Genomic DNA, 13,423 nt, shown 5'->3' with positions numbered 1-13,423 from the left:
TCCAAACTGACAGACCAAAGGGGACTGATGAAATGTGAGGGGAAAAAGTGGAAGAAAGCTACACTAATGCTATGCAAAAAAACACATTTGGTTTTAAGAGTAACTTAATTGTTTTTAGTATTTCCAGAGCAGGGTAAAAATAATTCTAATACAGATCAATTATAAGCCTTTAAAATTTCTTTTTTTTCCAATTTAATACTATTTTATTTTTTTCCAGTTACATGTAAAAATAGTTTTCAACATTTGGGGTTTTTTTTGTTTGTGTTTTTTTTTTTTTTTTGGTGAGGCAATTGGGGTTAAGTGACTTGCCCAGGGTCACATAGCTAGTAAGTGTTAAGTGTCTGAGTCCAGATTTGAACTCAGGTCTTCCTGACTCCAAGGCTGGTGCTCTGTCCACTGTGCCACCTAGCTGCCCCTCAACATTTGTTTTGATAAGATTTTGAGTTCCAAATTTTTCTCCCTCCCTCGCCTCCCCTCTTCTCTAGACAGAAAGGAATCTGATATGTTATATATATGTACAATCACATTAAACATATTTCCACATTGGTCATATTGGGAAAGAAAAATCAGAACAAAAAGGAGAAGCCTCAAAAAAAAAACAACAACAACAAAAGTAGAAACTGTGGTTCAATCTGCATTCAGATTCCACAGTTCTTTTTTTTCTGGATGTGGAGAGCATTTTCCATCATGAGTCCTTTGGAATTGTCTTGGATCATTGTATTGCTGAGAGGAGCTAAATCTGTCACAGTTGATCATCACACAATGTTGCTGTTACTGTGTGTAATGTTCTCCTGGTTCTGCTCACTTCATTCAGCATCAGTCCAATTAAGTCTTTCCAGGTTTTTCTGAAATCCATCTGTTCAACATTTCTTATGGCACAATAAATAGTATTCCATTACATTCATATACCACAACTTGTTCAGCCATTCCCCAAGTGATGGGCATCCCCTCAATTTCCAATTCTTTGCCACCACAAAAAAAGCTGCTATAAATATTTTTGTACCTGTAGGTCCTTTCCCCTTTTTTTATGATCTCTTTGGGATACAAACCTATTAGTGGTATTACTGGGTGAAAGGGTATGCACAACCCCATAGCCCTTTGGGCATAGTTCTAAGTTGCTCTCCAGAATGGTTGGATCAGTTCACAGCTCCACCAACAGTGCATTAGTGTTACAGTTTTTTCACATCTCCAACATGTATTATTTTCCTTTTTTGTCATATTAACCAAAATCTGATAGGTGTGAGGTGGTACCTCAGACTAGTTTTAATTTGCATTTTTTTCATATTGTGATAGCTTTGATTTCTTCATCTGAAAAACTGCCTGTTCATATAAGCCTTTAAAATTTCTAAATACATTGGGTAGGTTTGGGATTAGAAAAAAGTAAAACTTTTGATTGTTGGGGTTACTCAGGAAATAGTTCCCCACTCCCTATCCTATCAGAAGTCTTTATTGCATTTATTAGTTCATTTCCCAGGTTTCTTAAATACAAAATTCCTCCATATTTTTATATTTCGCGATTCAACATCTTCCATTACCCCAGTTTCATCATTCTGAACATGAATTTTCATTATATAATCCTGTAAATGTAACTATAGAAGGCATCAGTCAATAAACAAATATTTATATCTAGCAAGCACTAATTACAAGCATTTCCTCGGGTGATGGTGTTACCAGGTACAAAGAATGAAACGATCCCTATTCTCAGAATATTCAATTAAATGTCTACAGATCTGAAACCATATCATGGATGTATCTCCTCCCCTGTAAGAGCCTTTATATGCCCTTATATTTGGTTATTGTCTCTTTCCTAATAAAGTCCTTTCCATGTATAGATAGAGGATTATGGGTAGGGAATGCTGTAAACACTGTCATAAAAGGGTTGGCATGTTGTGTTTCCTTAACTTTTTCTTTGTTGAAAAGTGGAACTCACTGAGGTTAAGAACAAAAGGCACTCATCAAAGTAACTTTTTTCAAAAATAAAGTAGATTGCAGCCAGAAAAAAAAAATCAAGTTGAAAGTTCCAGGTGATTAATTGATCTCTGATTAGTTACTTCACTACCATTAATGGAGTCATTGATGTGAGTGCTCCCTCAAGTATTGAAGCTTGTAGCCTATCCCTGTCTTATTTTGTGTGATTTGTATCTATATCCTCCCAGAAATTCTGCATGGAGTGACCTACCGATATACTAGAAGCCTTCCTCTGGATTTTTAGCAGTCTGTGGACACCAGTATAGTTCCCTGGCTTTCCATCTGTTATATCTTATTCCTGTTGGAATAATGATATTCATAGTTCATACTTTTTTCCTTCTTCCATTTTCCATTTTTGATTATCTATAGCTTGTTTGAATAAGTCAGGTCACACCTGTTATAATTGCTTTAAACACTAAGCTGAAGATTTTTTATGATCTCCTAGAGGCAATGGGGAGCCACTGAAGATTTCTGAATGCCAAAGTGACGTAGCCAGATCTGTTTTTTAGTAATGTCCATCTGGCAGCTTTGTGGAGACAGGTTTAGACATGGGGCAGGGAGACCAGTTAGTTAGGCTGTTGCAGTAGTCCAGGTGAGAGGTGAGCAGGGTCTGAAATAGAGATGAGGTTATATGAGGGGAGAGAAGAGCATGGATACAAGATAGGGAGTTAAAATCAACAGTGTTTGGTCATCAGCAGGACATGGTGGGACAGGGCAAACCCAAGGGTAATTCCCAGGCTGCAAGTTTGGGGGATTAGAAAGATGGTGGTGCCCTGCATGGGAATAAGGATATCTGGAGGAAGGGTAATTGCAGGGGAGAAGAAAATGAGTCCCTTTTTCTAACATCCTGTCTAATGTCCAGTTGGTAAAACAGGGCTGACATTCAAGGGATTAATTAAGCTGTGTAGATAATCACTGACTTGTTTCTGGAGAGACAGTGATTGAATCCATAAGAGCTGTTTAGGTCATCACTGGAAGAAGGTCCCACGACAGAGCCTTCAGGGATGACCACCTCTGGGAGCAGGACAGAAGTGATGATCTAGCAAAGGAGACCAAAAGTGCAGCATCACAGAAGCCAAGGGAGAAGAGAGGATCCAGGGGTGAAGGCAGAATTGAGAGTGCCAAAGCAGAATGGCATTTGAAAAAGCCATGAGCTTATCAGTTAGCCGTAAAGCACATTTTCCATCATAGTTTGTCATTCTCCAGCTCTTCCCATTGCACCTTGCTCCTTGGGATGGCAGGATACCCCAGCACACAATCTATGTGTTTATTTGGGTTGGAGACTCTTGTGCATTTCTTTGTAGAACATCTTTGTAGCAGTTGCTGGTGCACAGCCTGAAGTGATTTCCTGGGTGGGCTTTTGCTTATACTCATCATGAGCTTTGCAAGATGAGTTAGTCACAGGTTATACAAAATGGTGTTGCTTCTTGCCTTTTGCTTTTTTTTTTTTTTGGCTGGGCAATGAGGGTTAAGTGACTTGCCCAGGGTCACACAGCTAGTAAGTGTCAAGTGTCTTGAGGCCAGATTTGAGCTCAGGTCTTCCTGAGTCCTAGCCTGGTGCTTCATCCGCTGCGCCACCTAGCTGCCCACTTGCCTTTTGCTACATGATAATGTCAACCCTGCCAAGTCTTGTCTGCTTCTCCAAGGAAAATCTTCCATTTACTTGAAACCTCTTATGTGTTCTGATTTATTTACACGAGTATGAACTTTGAGGTGGTTTGCTTCCATTAGTTGTACCCTGGGTCTTTGACGACTGGATAAGGATCTCATGCTTAAGAGTACCAGCGGCGAAGCAGGGTTTAGTAGTGGTCTAAGCACTGTATGAGTCTGTGTTGTTTCCTCTTCCACCAGTTAGCTTCCATCACCGCATCAGGGAAGAAAACAGCACGGGGTGCTGTTTTCCTTTGTTTCATGGGTTGCCATGGCCCAAGAATTTCTCACCTAATTTCCAGCTTACTTAGACTGGGCTGTAGACACAGCCCACTGTACTCAGACTCTTCAGAGAGCAGCTTGTAGTCTGTATGCCATTCACAGAGCCTCCAGAACCCAGGGTCACAATGGACCGGTGGCACTGGAGTAGGCATTTTCTGGAGGGAATCTAGACAAATAAGACTTGAACATTAACATGGTCAGTCCATACCTCTATAGTGTTCTTGTCTTATTTGACCGAGCAGATTGAGGAAACTGTACAAACAAGGGCAGGAAAGCAGGAAGATCTCATGGGCTGTGCCAGGAAGCAGTGAGGAATCAACTGAAGCCAAGGGCCCAGACTCTGAAACACCAGGGATGGGGTAGAGCTTGGCTGCAAGATGGGGAGGGTGGGGGGAGTTAGACTTGATAGGGTAAGGAGTCGTTATAGTTTCTGGATGGAAGGAAATGGAAGGAAATAGAGAGCCAGAAGCAGAGAGACTGACTGGACCCCAGCGACAGTAATCCAGGGCTAAGCAGGGATAGTCTCGTTGTAGGATTTGGCCAGTGGGAAGAAAAAAATTGGAAATAAAAAACACCAACACTTCGTGCCTTAAAAGGGATGTGATAAAAAGAATACAAAATGATTCCAGGGTTTCTGGTTTCCATTTTTCTGGACTGGAAGAATGGCAGTGTCTTAGACAGGAATGGGATGGTTAGGAAAAGGACCCCATTTGGGGGGTTGGGGAGAGGGTGACAAGAGACACAGCTTGGGACATCCAAGTGGAGATGTCCAAGAGGCAGCTAGAAATCAAGTTCTTTCCCACATCTCGAAAACTCAACAATTAGCTGATTATTGCTGCTGATGCCTCCTCTAAGTGGAGCTGCCCCCAGGTTAAGGATCAGCATCTGATAGGGGAGTCTCTTGTAAATCCTGTGACTAGCTAGCATAAGGAACCACGTTTGGAGGACCAAGCACAAGGAAAGCTGCTGGCTTGTGGCTGTTCATTTCATGTTGCTTTTCACATAAGAATATAACTGCACTGTTTTAACAGATGGGGAATAAGGCCAGGACCCCAAAGCAGCCTTTGAGAATGACCCAGACCGGACATGTTCTTAAGTCAACACAAAATACCGATGGCAGGAATGGAAGTCTTCTGCAGAAGGGTAGAGCTGCTGCTGAGTCTTCGCTGGCAAAAGGTGATAAAAACAGAATGCTGTTCTCGCCAACTAAGAGTTTCTCAAAGGAAGACACAGATAATGACCATCTTTGTGTGCAGAGACGAACTGCAGCTGAAACCCCTGACTCATGGAGGACTGAAAAGGATAAACAGTCTGCAGTGTTTAAACAGAAACCTCAGAGAAAACACATCACAGTGGAAGATCTAAGGAATAGTTTGGTCTGTCTAACAGAGGAACAGCTCCAACAGATTTTGATGGCTGTCAGCCAAGGAAATAGGCCTATTTTACACACTGAGAATGGAAAGAAAGAAGAAAAATGTAAGCTATTTTTGTGAAGCCTTATGAATTTTAATTTAGAGAATATGGTCAAAATTACAGAATTAGCATTTTGCCTTCGTGCACTAATAGCCTTAAGATTAAATTGCTGTCACTTCTGTTATCTCTTATCTTTAGAATGTCCACATTTCTAGAACTGAGAGGTTGGATTGGATAATCCAGAATTCACAAGTATTTGTTTCTATACTTCTGTTTGAATATTTGTGGTTTGGCTGTTTTGTGAAATCAGAGTCATGATAAATAACAAAGCCTTGCTAGTAAAAACTTGTCCACCAAGACCTTTAAAGATCCTTCTGCTGCTGCCTTTTTTCTCTCTGACCCTCCCTCTCCTCCTCTTCCCTCTGGTCCCCGAAATGTATTTGCCATACCCACATTCTCCTGCCAGCAGATTAAGAAGAACATCTGGGCCTCTAAGTTTTCTGGCTCCTGTGTTCCTTGGGACTGGAAGTCATTCAGAGCCCCGTGTAAAAGTCTCCTCTTTCTAGCCTGGGCTTCCAGTGGGGCTGCTATGAGAAAGAAAACCATGGTAACAGTGACAACAGGGAGTTTGTTCTGTGTGAACTGGGAACGAAATGCAAAAAGTTGCAAGTTATCGGGGCAGGATTTGGCACTGATTGTACTTGAGGGCGATTTTTAATCTAAATACATAAATATATCAGCCATATAGAAAACATGGTGTGCTTAGGAGAAGTGAAAGCCAATATTTATTTTCAAGCATCCCTTTTATTTTCCTAGGTCAAAACAACTTACATTTGAACAATTTTCCCAATGAGTCAAAAGACCAGAACATGATGGGATCACCTCAGAAAGCTGAAAATGTTTCACCGGTCCCAGATGAGAATAACTCTGTTTTAAACAAAAAGCAGAAGATATCTCAGCAGTGTGAGCAGAAAATTGCCGTGTATGTCACTGTTTTCTGTTATTATTGAACTCGTGTACACCAAGGCTGTGCTCTTCTCTTATGTGGATGGGCTTACATGTATTATGCTGGATACAAGAATGGTTTAGCGTTCCTGGGGCATATTTTACAGAAGTACAGAAAAAGTAAGGTTACTTCTGGGTCTTTTTCTTTTTCCTAGAAAGACTGTGTGGAAACCGGCTGATATGTTCAGTACTCTGGGGGAGAGAGAGAGAGAGAAAAGTGTGTTGGAAGCAAAGAAATTCCAATGGAGGAAGGAGCTCGGTATATATTTTATGTTGTTTTTATTAAATTTGTAGGTATGGTTTTGTTGACTTGAATACTGTCAGTTAACTGGGCAAACTAAATTTTGGAGTATGGTATGAAAGTCTTACTGTCACAATTCCACAAACATTGATGAAGTCCCTTCTATTTGGAAGGTATCCTACCAGGCACCAGGCTTATAAAGATGAAAATGAACCAACTCCGGGCATTATATTTTACTAGAGGAAATTGGTAACTAAATAGAAGATAATTGGAGGGAAAAGCAAACAGTATTGGGGGGGGGGGGGCAGGGATGTCAGGAAAAGCTTCCCATAGGACGTGGTCCCTAAGCTGAGTATTAAAGGGAAGGAGTAGAAGAAAAGAGGAAGAGCCCTCTGGGCCTGCAGAGGAGTCTCTGCAAAGGCCTGGAGGCAGGAGACAGAAGGCTAGTTGGGCCAGAGCGGGCAGTGTGACCCAGGAGTGAAAGGGAGGAGGGAACCTCGGGGGAAGGGCTTGAAAGGCCCAGCTTCAATGAGGTGGCCACCACGAGAGCTGAAGCTGGAGGCAGGGAGGCCCATGAGAGGCCAGGCAGTCAACCTTTCTGAAGTTGTGACTGATGGGGCCCGAACCCTCTGGTTTAGGTGGCCTTGCATGAGGAGAGAAGGGGATGAGGGAAAGGATAATGTGCAGAGAAAACCCACAGAATCCTGAAACTGCTTGCAGATGAGGGAAGAAGCCAGAGTCAGGGGTAACTCTGAGAACAGGGGAGTTAGGGGGAAGGGGAGGCTGCTTTCAGGAGGAAGATAAAAAGTTCTATGTTGGGAAACTTTTCACGCCCTGAGTTCATACACTCTGCTGGATGTCTCTAAAGACAGAGGTGAGCCTCAGCCATCTGGCCCATTTGGTGCCTCTGTCTGGGCATGACTCCAGACACCCCACGGCTCCCACTGAGCTACCTCTGAGCCAGCTGAGAAGACAGCCACTGAGCTGCTTGAGTCTGGCTGGACCTGTGGGCATTACAGGGAGGCTTATGCACAGACCTCAATCTCCAATGAACTTTTAATACCCCTGAGGCTCTTAGTAACCCTGCTAGAGCCCAGAGCTTGAGAAAAGCAGCCTCAGGAAAGGTTAGCTGGGAGAGAGAGAGAAAGGAAAAGAAAGGTGGGAGGGAGAAGGATGAAGGGAGAGAAACAGGGAAGGGGGAGGAGGGGCAGAGCCAGAGTGGATTGGTGCTAGAAATGGGAGGAACAGAACAAGGAAGGGCACAGTTGCTATCAGAGGGGTTGAGGACGGTCATGTTACAACTTTGTGATTAAATATTGTCTGTCAGGGGCAGCTAGGTGGCCCTGGAGTCAAGGAGGACCTGAGTTCAAATCCGGCCTCAGACACTTGACACTTACTAGCTGTGTGACCTTGGGCAAGTCACTTAACCCCCATTGCCCTACCCACCCCCAAAAAATATTGTCTGTTGGAATCTGTAGCATAGGTACAGTTGTAACATAAAGCTGACTGTCTATAAATGACGTAACTGTTGTTCTCTATCATCGGGACCTGGTGATTTTTAAAACGTGTCTGAAAAAAGCCCTTGTGGCTCCTGGAGGCCCTCATGAGAGAGCACCCAACACCTGTCTCTGTCTGTTTGCTGTAGCTTAGTCCTGGAAACGTCCCCTTTAGCTAGGTGGCCGGGCTGTGCTCTTGTCTTTCAGGAAACCAGGTTCCCAGGCCAATGGATCCATGACTGTCAGGGCAGTGAACACTCCTTGCTGACTGTGGCGAGGCTAACCTTTAGTGCCCTGCATTGTGCTGCACACACAGTGTGAGATCCAGTTCTAATGTTATGTTCTCTTGCATCATAATTTTTAGTTTTATCTATTTATTCCATTAACTACAGTACTTAATTTTCACAACCCCATTCCTTGATTGTTTGGGATAAAAGATGAGAACATTTTGGGGGGAAATTAAAGATTACTATTATTTTGAATAAGCATCAATAAAAGGAACTGCATAGTTAGAAAAATAAACTCCATTACTCTTGTGAGTTTGAGCAGATTTAAGTTCTTTAGAATTCTTAGTTGTCATACAAATGTGCCACATTTCATTTTTTTGCACGTTTTATGAAAAGGGCATTATTATTTAAAGATGAACAGGTTGCTTTAAAGAAGAAAGAAAAAGCAGCTTCTGAAGAGCAGAAGAAATGCCCCTGGAGCAGATGTAGGGATGCTAAACTCATTTGGGACAATGTTCAGCTGGTCGATGGATGGCAGGTAAGGCCGACAGTGCACTGTGGGCACACACACAGAATGGCTCCTTTTCATTTCAGCTTGTCTGGATGCTAAGCTATGTTCTTATCCACAACTTCTCCACATGTTTCAGTGTGATGCTTTTTAAAAATAATGATGCTGTTTCCCAGATCCTCTCCCTACCTGTCCTCTTGAGCCCCCTCTTTTAAAAAAGCAGCAGAGGTCAGTACATCAAGGCCACCAAACAGCATCTCTGCTGAGAAGGGAGTCAGGAGCCAGATTATCCCCCACAAGACATTTAAAAGTTTTGGAATGGAGGTGATCTGGTTAATAATTCCATTTCTTCATTCTTTATGTCACTATGATGCCTGGCACTGCCTCTTATTCTTGACTTTGTCCTGCACTTCGGGTACTGCATGCCTAGCATTGTGCTGGGGAGGAGGGGCACTTAGACCAGAAGCAGACAGTGGAGTTACTGCCCAGTCAGGGAGCAAGGGATCCACAAAGCAACAAAAGAACAGAAAACCAGAAAAGAGGTCAGCCCCATACAGGGGAGAAGTCCCCAACTTCAGAGTCAAGGACCCAAGTACAATCCTGCCTTTGATACTTACTGCTCCCTCTGTGACCTTGAGCAACTCTGCACCTCATTTTCCTCTTCTCTAAGAGAAGGGGCTAGAACGAACTAGCTACAGGACGTCCAGCTCTAAATATAAGGTTCTGTTCTAGATTCCAGTTCTAGATTCTGTAACCATAATGGGTAGTCAGGTGTTGGAGCGTGTGGTGCAGACCACAACCAACTGCTCTAAGAATGGGTGGCAGGGTCACAGGATGGGCACGGCCTCAACTGGAGAGCTGACCCTTGGGAGACAAACTCTCCTAGCAAGTAAATTGCTCGGAAACACTCTGGGGATGCTTAAAGGCCTTACCCTCCTTTCTGTAGTTAGGAAAAAATGGGAATCTGACCCAGGTGCTCTCTTAGGTCCTATTTCGTGATTTGCCTAGTTTGTGTTTTCTTTTCATCCTTAGGCTTGGTCAGTATCATCTGGATAACATACTGCCTAATTTTCATTCATTTTTTCCCCTAGTCCTCGATGAGTCCATCTAGTATTCTCTCAAGGTCACCCAATCCAAGACTGTCGGCCCATCCTGCTGGGGATTCAGTACCTGGGACTAGCCAAACGCTGCAAGTAAGTCCGTGAGTGTTCATGTATGAGAGCATGGGACTTAAGGGCAGAAAGGACCTCAGAAATCATCTGATCTAAGCTGATCCCTCCTTTTTCAGATGAGGAAATAGGCCCAGAGACATTAAACCTGCCCAAGTTCACACAGACAGTAAGTGTCAGAGTTAGGATTTGAACCCAGGTCCTGAGTCAGAATCAGAGGCAGCTAGGTGACACAGAGGTGGATAGAGCTCTGAGCTTGAGCTTGGAATCAGAAAGAACTGTGTTCAGATATGACCTCGGACACTGCAGTAGCTGCTGGCCTCAAGTCTCTCCCCATTCCAGTCCATGCAGAGCATGGTATATAGTAGGTGTTTAATATATGCTTATTTCCTTCTTCCCTTCCAAATCAAGTGCTGCTCCTACCATGCAATACTGCCTTTCTTTTGTCCCACCACAACACATTGTTTAGCAGATACAACTCCCATTTCTGTCTTTAAAATTTACAAGAGCCTTTCCTCATAACAACCCTGTGAGCTGGGTAATGCAAGTATGATCATTAATCCCATTTCAAAGACGAGGAGACTGGGGCTTATCACAAGCACGCAGCTTGTAAGCGTCAGGGCTGGAATCCAGAACCCTTTTTACCCCATGTCAGACATTAAAGCTTGTACTTACTGGTTATTTAAAATCAGTGCTGAGAGAGGACTGAGATGAGGAGAGCAATGCTTGACGTCCAGCCAGGAGCTCCATCTTGGTGCTTTTCATCCATCTCGAACAGAATCCGCATTTCATTTTAACACCTGGCCTACCAGTTTTAGTCAGGAGGGCCTGTCATGAGCCAGCCACGCTGACTCCTCATGCTTGCTTTTCTAGACTCTTAGGGACCATCCCTTTGGTGATGCAGCTTATGATGAGCCCCCTCCAGCTTCTGTGATCGCCCACATCAGCCTGTTCCCTCTTTATCTTCTTTGCTGGCTCTTGGTTCTGTTCCTAACCTTTTGAGGTAGATGAGTTCCCCAGACCCTCCCAGCATCCTTTTGGGACAAATGGGCAGCAGGAGGACCTGCCAGAGGTGCCCTGTAGCCCCTCAGCACTCTGCCTGAGCTATTGATGCTGCCTCGGAAGCCTGGCCCTCGCCTTCCCCCTCCCTGTACCCAGAGCACTCGGACCCTTCCCTGCTGCTCTGAAGCTCTACTAACTTTCTTCTGTGGGTTATTTGCCCCTATTAGAATGGGAGCTCCTTGAGGGCAGGGTCTGCCATACTTCTGTTTATCTTCAGTCTCAGTGCATCATGTGCCCTTAGTCAGTGCTTTTTCATTCATTTAACTTCCAGCTCTGACCACTCTCTCGAGCCCCAGACCTCCAGCTCTAAATTCCCAAAAGACAGTTCTCTGCCCCCAGCACGTCAGACAGAACATGTCCAGTGGCCACCTTGTCAGCTTTCCCCTACACTTGCTTCTCCATTGTGGTTTGGCTAATTCTGTCTGTGGCTCCCGTACTCCAAACCTTGGTGTTCTTTAACCCTTCCCAGAATAGGGCGCGTCTCCTCCCAGGTGTTCTCTCCTTCCCATCCTGGTTTTATTGAAGTCTCTTGTGGTTCCCTCCCCGTGCTTTCCCCCAGATCCACCTGATCTGGACATATCCTTCTACTCAGGAGCTCTTGATTGTTACTATCTAAAGTTCAGATCTGTAAGCCTGGCATTGGAGGCTGTCCCAACACTTGGGTTGAACCATAGTATTTCTTTTGTGCTGTTGTTTTTCCTCTTTGAGGTTATTTCTTTTTGCTCTGATTCTTTTCTTACCACATGACTAATGCAGAAATATGTTTAATGTGATTGTACATATATAACCTGTATCAGATTCCTTGCTGTCTTTGGGAGGGAGGGGAGGAAGGGAGAAAAATTTGAAACTAGTAATCTTATAAAAACAAATGTTGAAAATGATCTCTACATGTAACTGGAAAATAATAAAATACTTTCATAATCTTTAAAAAAGGAAACACTTGGGTTTAGAGTCATCAGCAGGACTTGACCCACCTGATAAGAGCCGTGGCATGCCGAGGTGGGCTAGGCACCTACTTAAGACTCACAGTCCTTGTGGCCTTGGCTTACAACAATTCCTCCTGCCTGCCCTGTGCCTCAGCTCCCCAGTCCCCCAGTTATTCCTGCCCATCTGGCAGCAAGCACTTATCAGGTACCTACTATGTGCCAGACACCAGTGATGCAAAAAAATTAGCGGCCCTACTCTCAAGGAACTTGCAACATACCAGAGCCCAAATGAGGCAGTGAGGTGGCTCACTGGATGGTGCTGGGCCTCAGACACACACTATCTGTGTGACTGTGGGCAAGTCATTTAATTTCTGTTTTTCTTAATTCACTAGAGAAGGACATGGTAAACCACTCCAGTATCTTTGACAAGATAACCCCACGAACAACATGTGTGTGCTATGGTGCACTGGGTCAGGAAAAGTCAGACACAGCTGAACAACTAAACACCAAGAGCCAAAGTGTAACTATAGAGGAATGTAGAAGATCCTTGGGAGGCAAATAAAAAGTCACAGAAGAGAGGTCACCAGTGGCTTGGGCTGGAAGGAGGAGGTGGGTCAAAGACCGACCTTGCAGATGGACGTGGAGGTGAAAGAATCCCTTCCAGGACCGGAGGGTAAAGGCAGGAGAGGGAGCAGACCGGGCCTGCCGGGCTGTAGGGTACAGAGGAGAAGACAGAAAAAACAGAACATCCACTGGGTGCTGTGGTAGAAGCTGTTAACTAGGGCCTCCCATAGCACACAGTAGGCATTTAATAAATTGAGTCGTTACATGCAGAAGCATTTATTAAGCACTTACTATTTGCCAGCCACTGACCCAAGCACTGAGGGGACAAAAAGGGCACAAAGAAGTGACTTAGTCTGGGAATGTTTGTTTCTTCGTGCAGTGATATAAGGGGATAGGCCCAAGGCTTCAGAGGCTTCTAGGATGCTTAACTTCCCAGCTATGAATTGGTGCGTTTGCCTTTCCATAGCAGTGTCTGCTGTTTAATTTGAAAATATTCACAGGTGGGGCAGGGTTTTTTCTTCTGCCACATGAACGGTTTCTGTGGGATTATTTTTGTCCACAGATGACACCTCCAGCTGAATTTCACTCTGCTGCTGAAGAGACCCAGGTTTTAAAGACTGTTTCCAAGGGAGACTTGAGTGAGGCTGTGCCGGATAGCTGCTGTGCCCCCCGAGGGAAGCCCTCGACCTTCAGTTCTCCAGACCTGCCCGCAGCCATTCGCACGGCCTTTGTTTTAGGGGTGAGGCTCTCCTGGTTTCCCCCTCTTCTTAGTCCTCTTACCCATTCCGGACTGTCTTCCATGAGGATTGCTTCCAAGCATATGTTAAATCCACATGACCTTATCGAGCAGATTTTCCATCTACTTTGTATGTGTCTTGTATGTCCCTGCTGGTTTTCATGTTGATACTTCCC

At 44.2% G+C, this 13,423-nt stretch overlaps 1 protein-coding gene across 3 annotated transcripts in view; it reads left to right on the top strand.

The window, feature by feature from the left end:
* CCDC66 (coiled-coil domain containing 66) overlaps positions 1-13,423 on the top strand; it is a 50,068-nt gene that overhangs the window by 14,616 nt on the left and 22,029 nt on the right. For all 3 annotated transcript variants that reach the window (XM_043978650.1, XM_043978649.1, XM_043978648.1), the window contains exons 4-9: positions 4,932-5,376; positions 6,130-6,295; positions 6,474-6,577; positions 8,696-8,820; positions 9,882-9,983; positions 13,074-13,250. In XM_043978650.1, the coding sequence (XP_043834585.1) occupies positions 4,932-5,376; positions 6,130-6,295; positions 6,474-6,577; positions 8,696-8,820; positions 9,882-9,983; positions 13,074-13,250 (1,119 nt within the window). The remainder of the gene's footprint in view (positions 1-4,931; positions 5,377-6,129; positions 6,296-6,473; positions 6,578-8,695; positions 8,821-9,881; positions 9,984-13,073; positions 13,251-13,423) is intronic.

Source organism: Dromiciops gliroides, chromosome 1 (genome assembly GCF_019393635.1).
Source record: "Dromiciops gliroides isolate mDroGli1 chromosome 1, mDroGli1.pri, whole genome shotgun sequence".
NCBI lineage: Eukaryota > Metazoa > Chordata > Mammalia > Microbiotheria > Microbiotheriidae > Dromiciops > Dromiciops gliroides.
The sequence above is the reverse complement of the archived record's forward strand: the minus strand, read 5'-3'. Positions and strand labels throughout refer to the sequence as shown.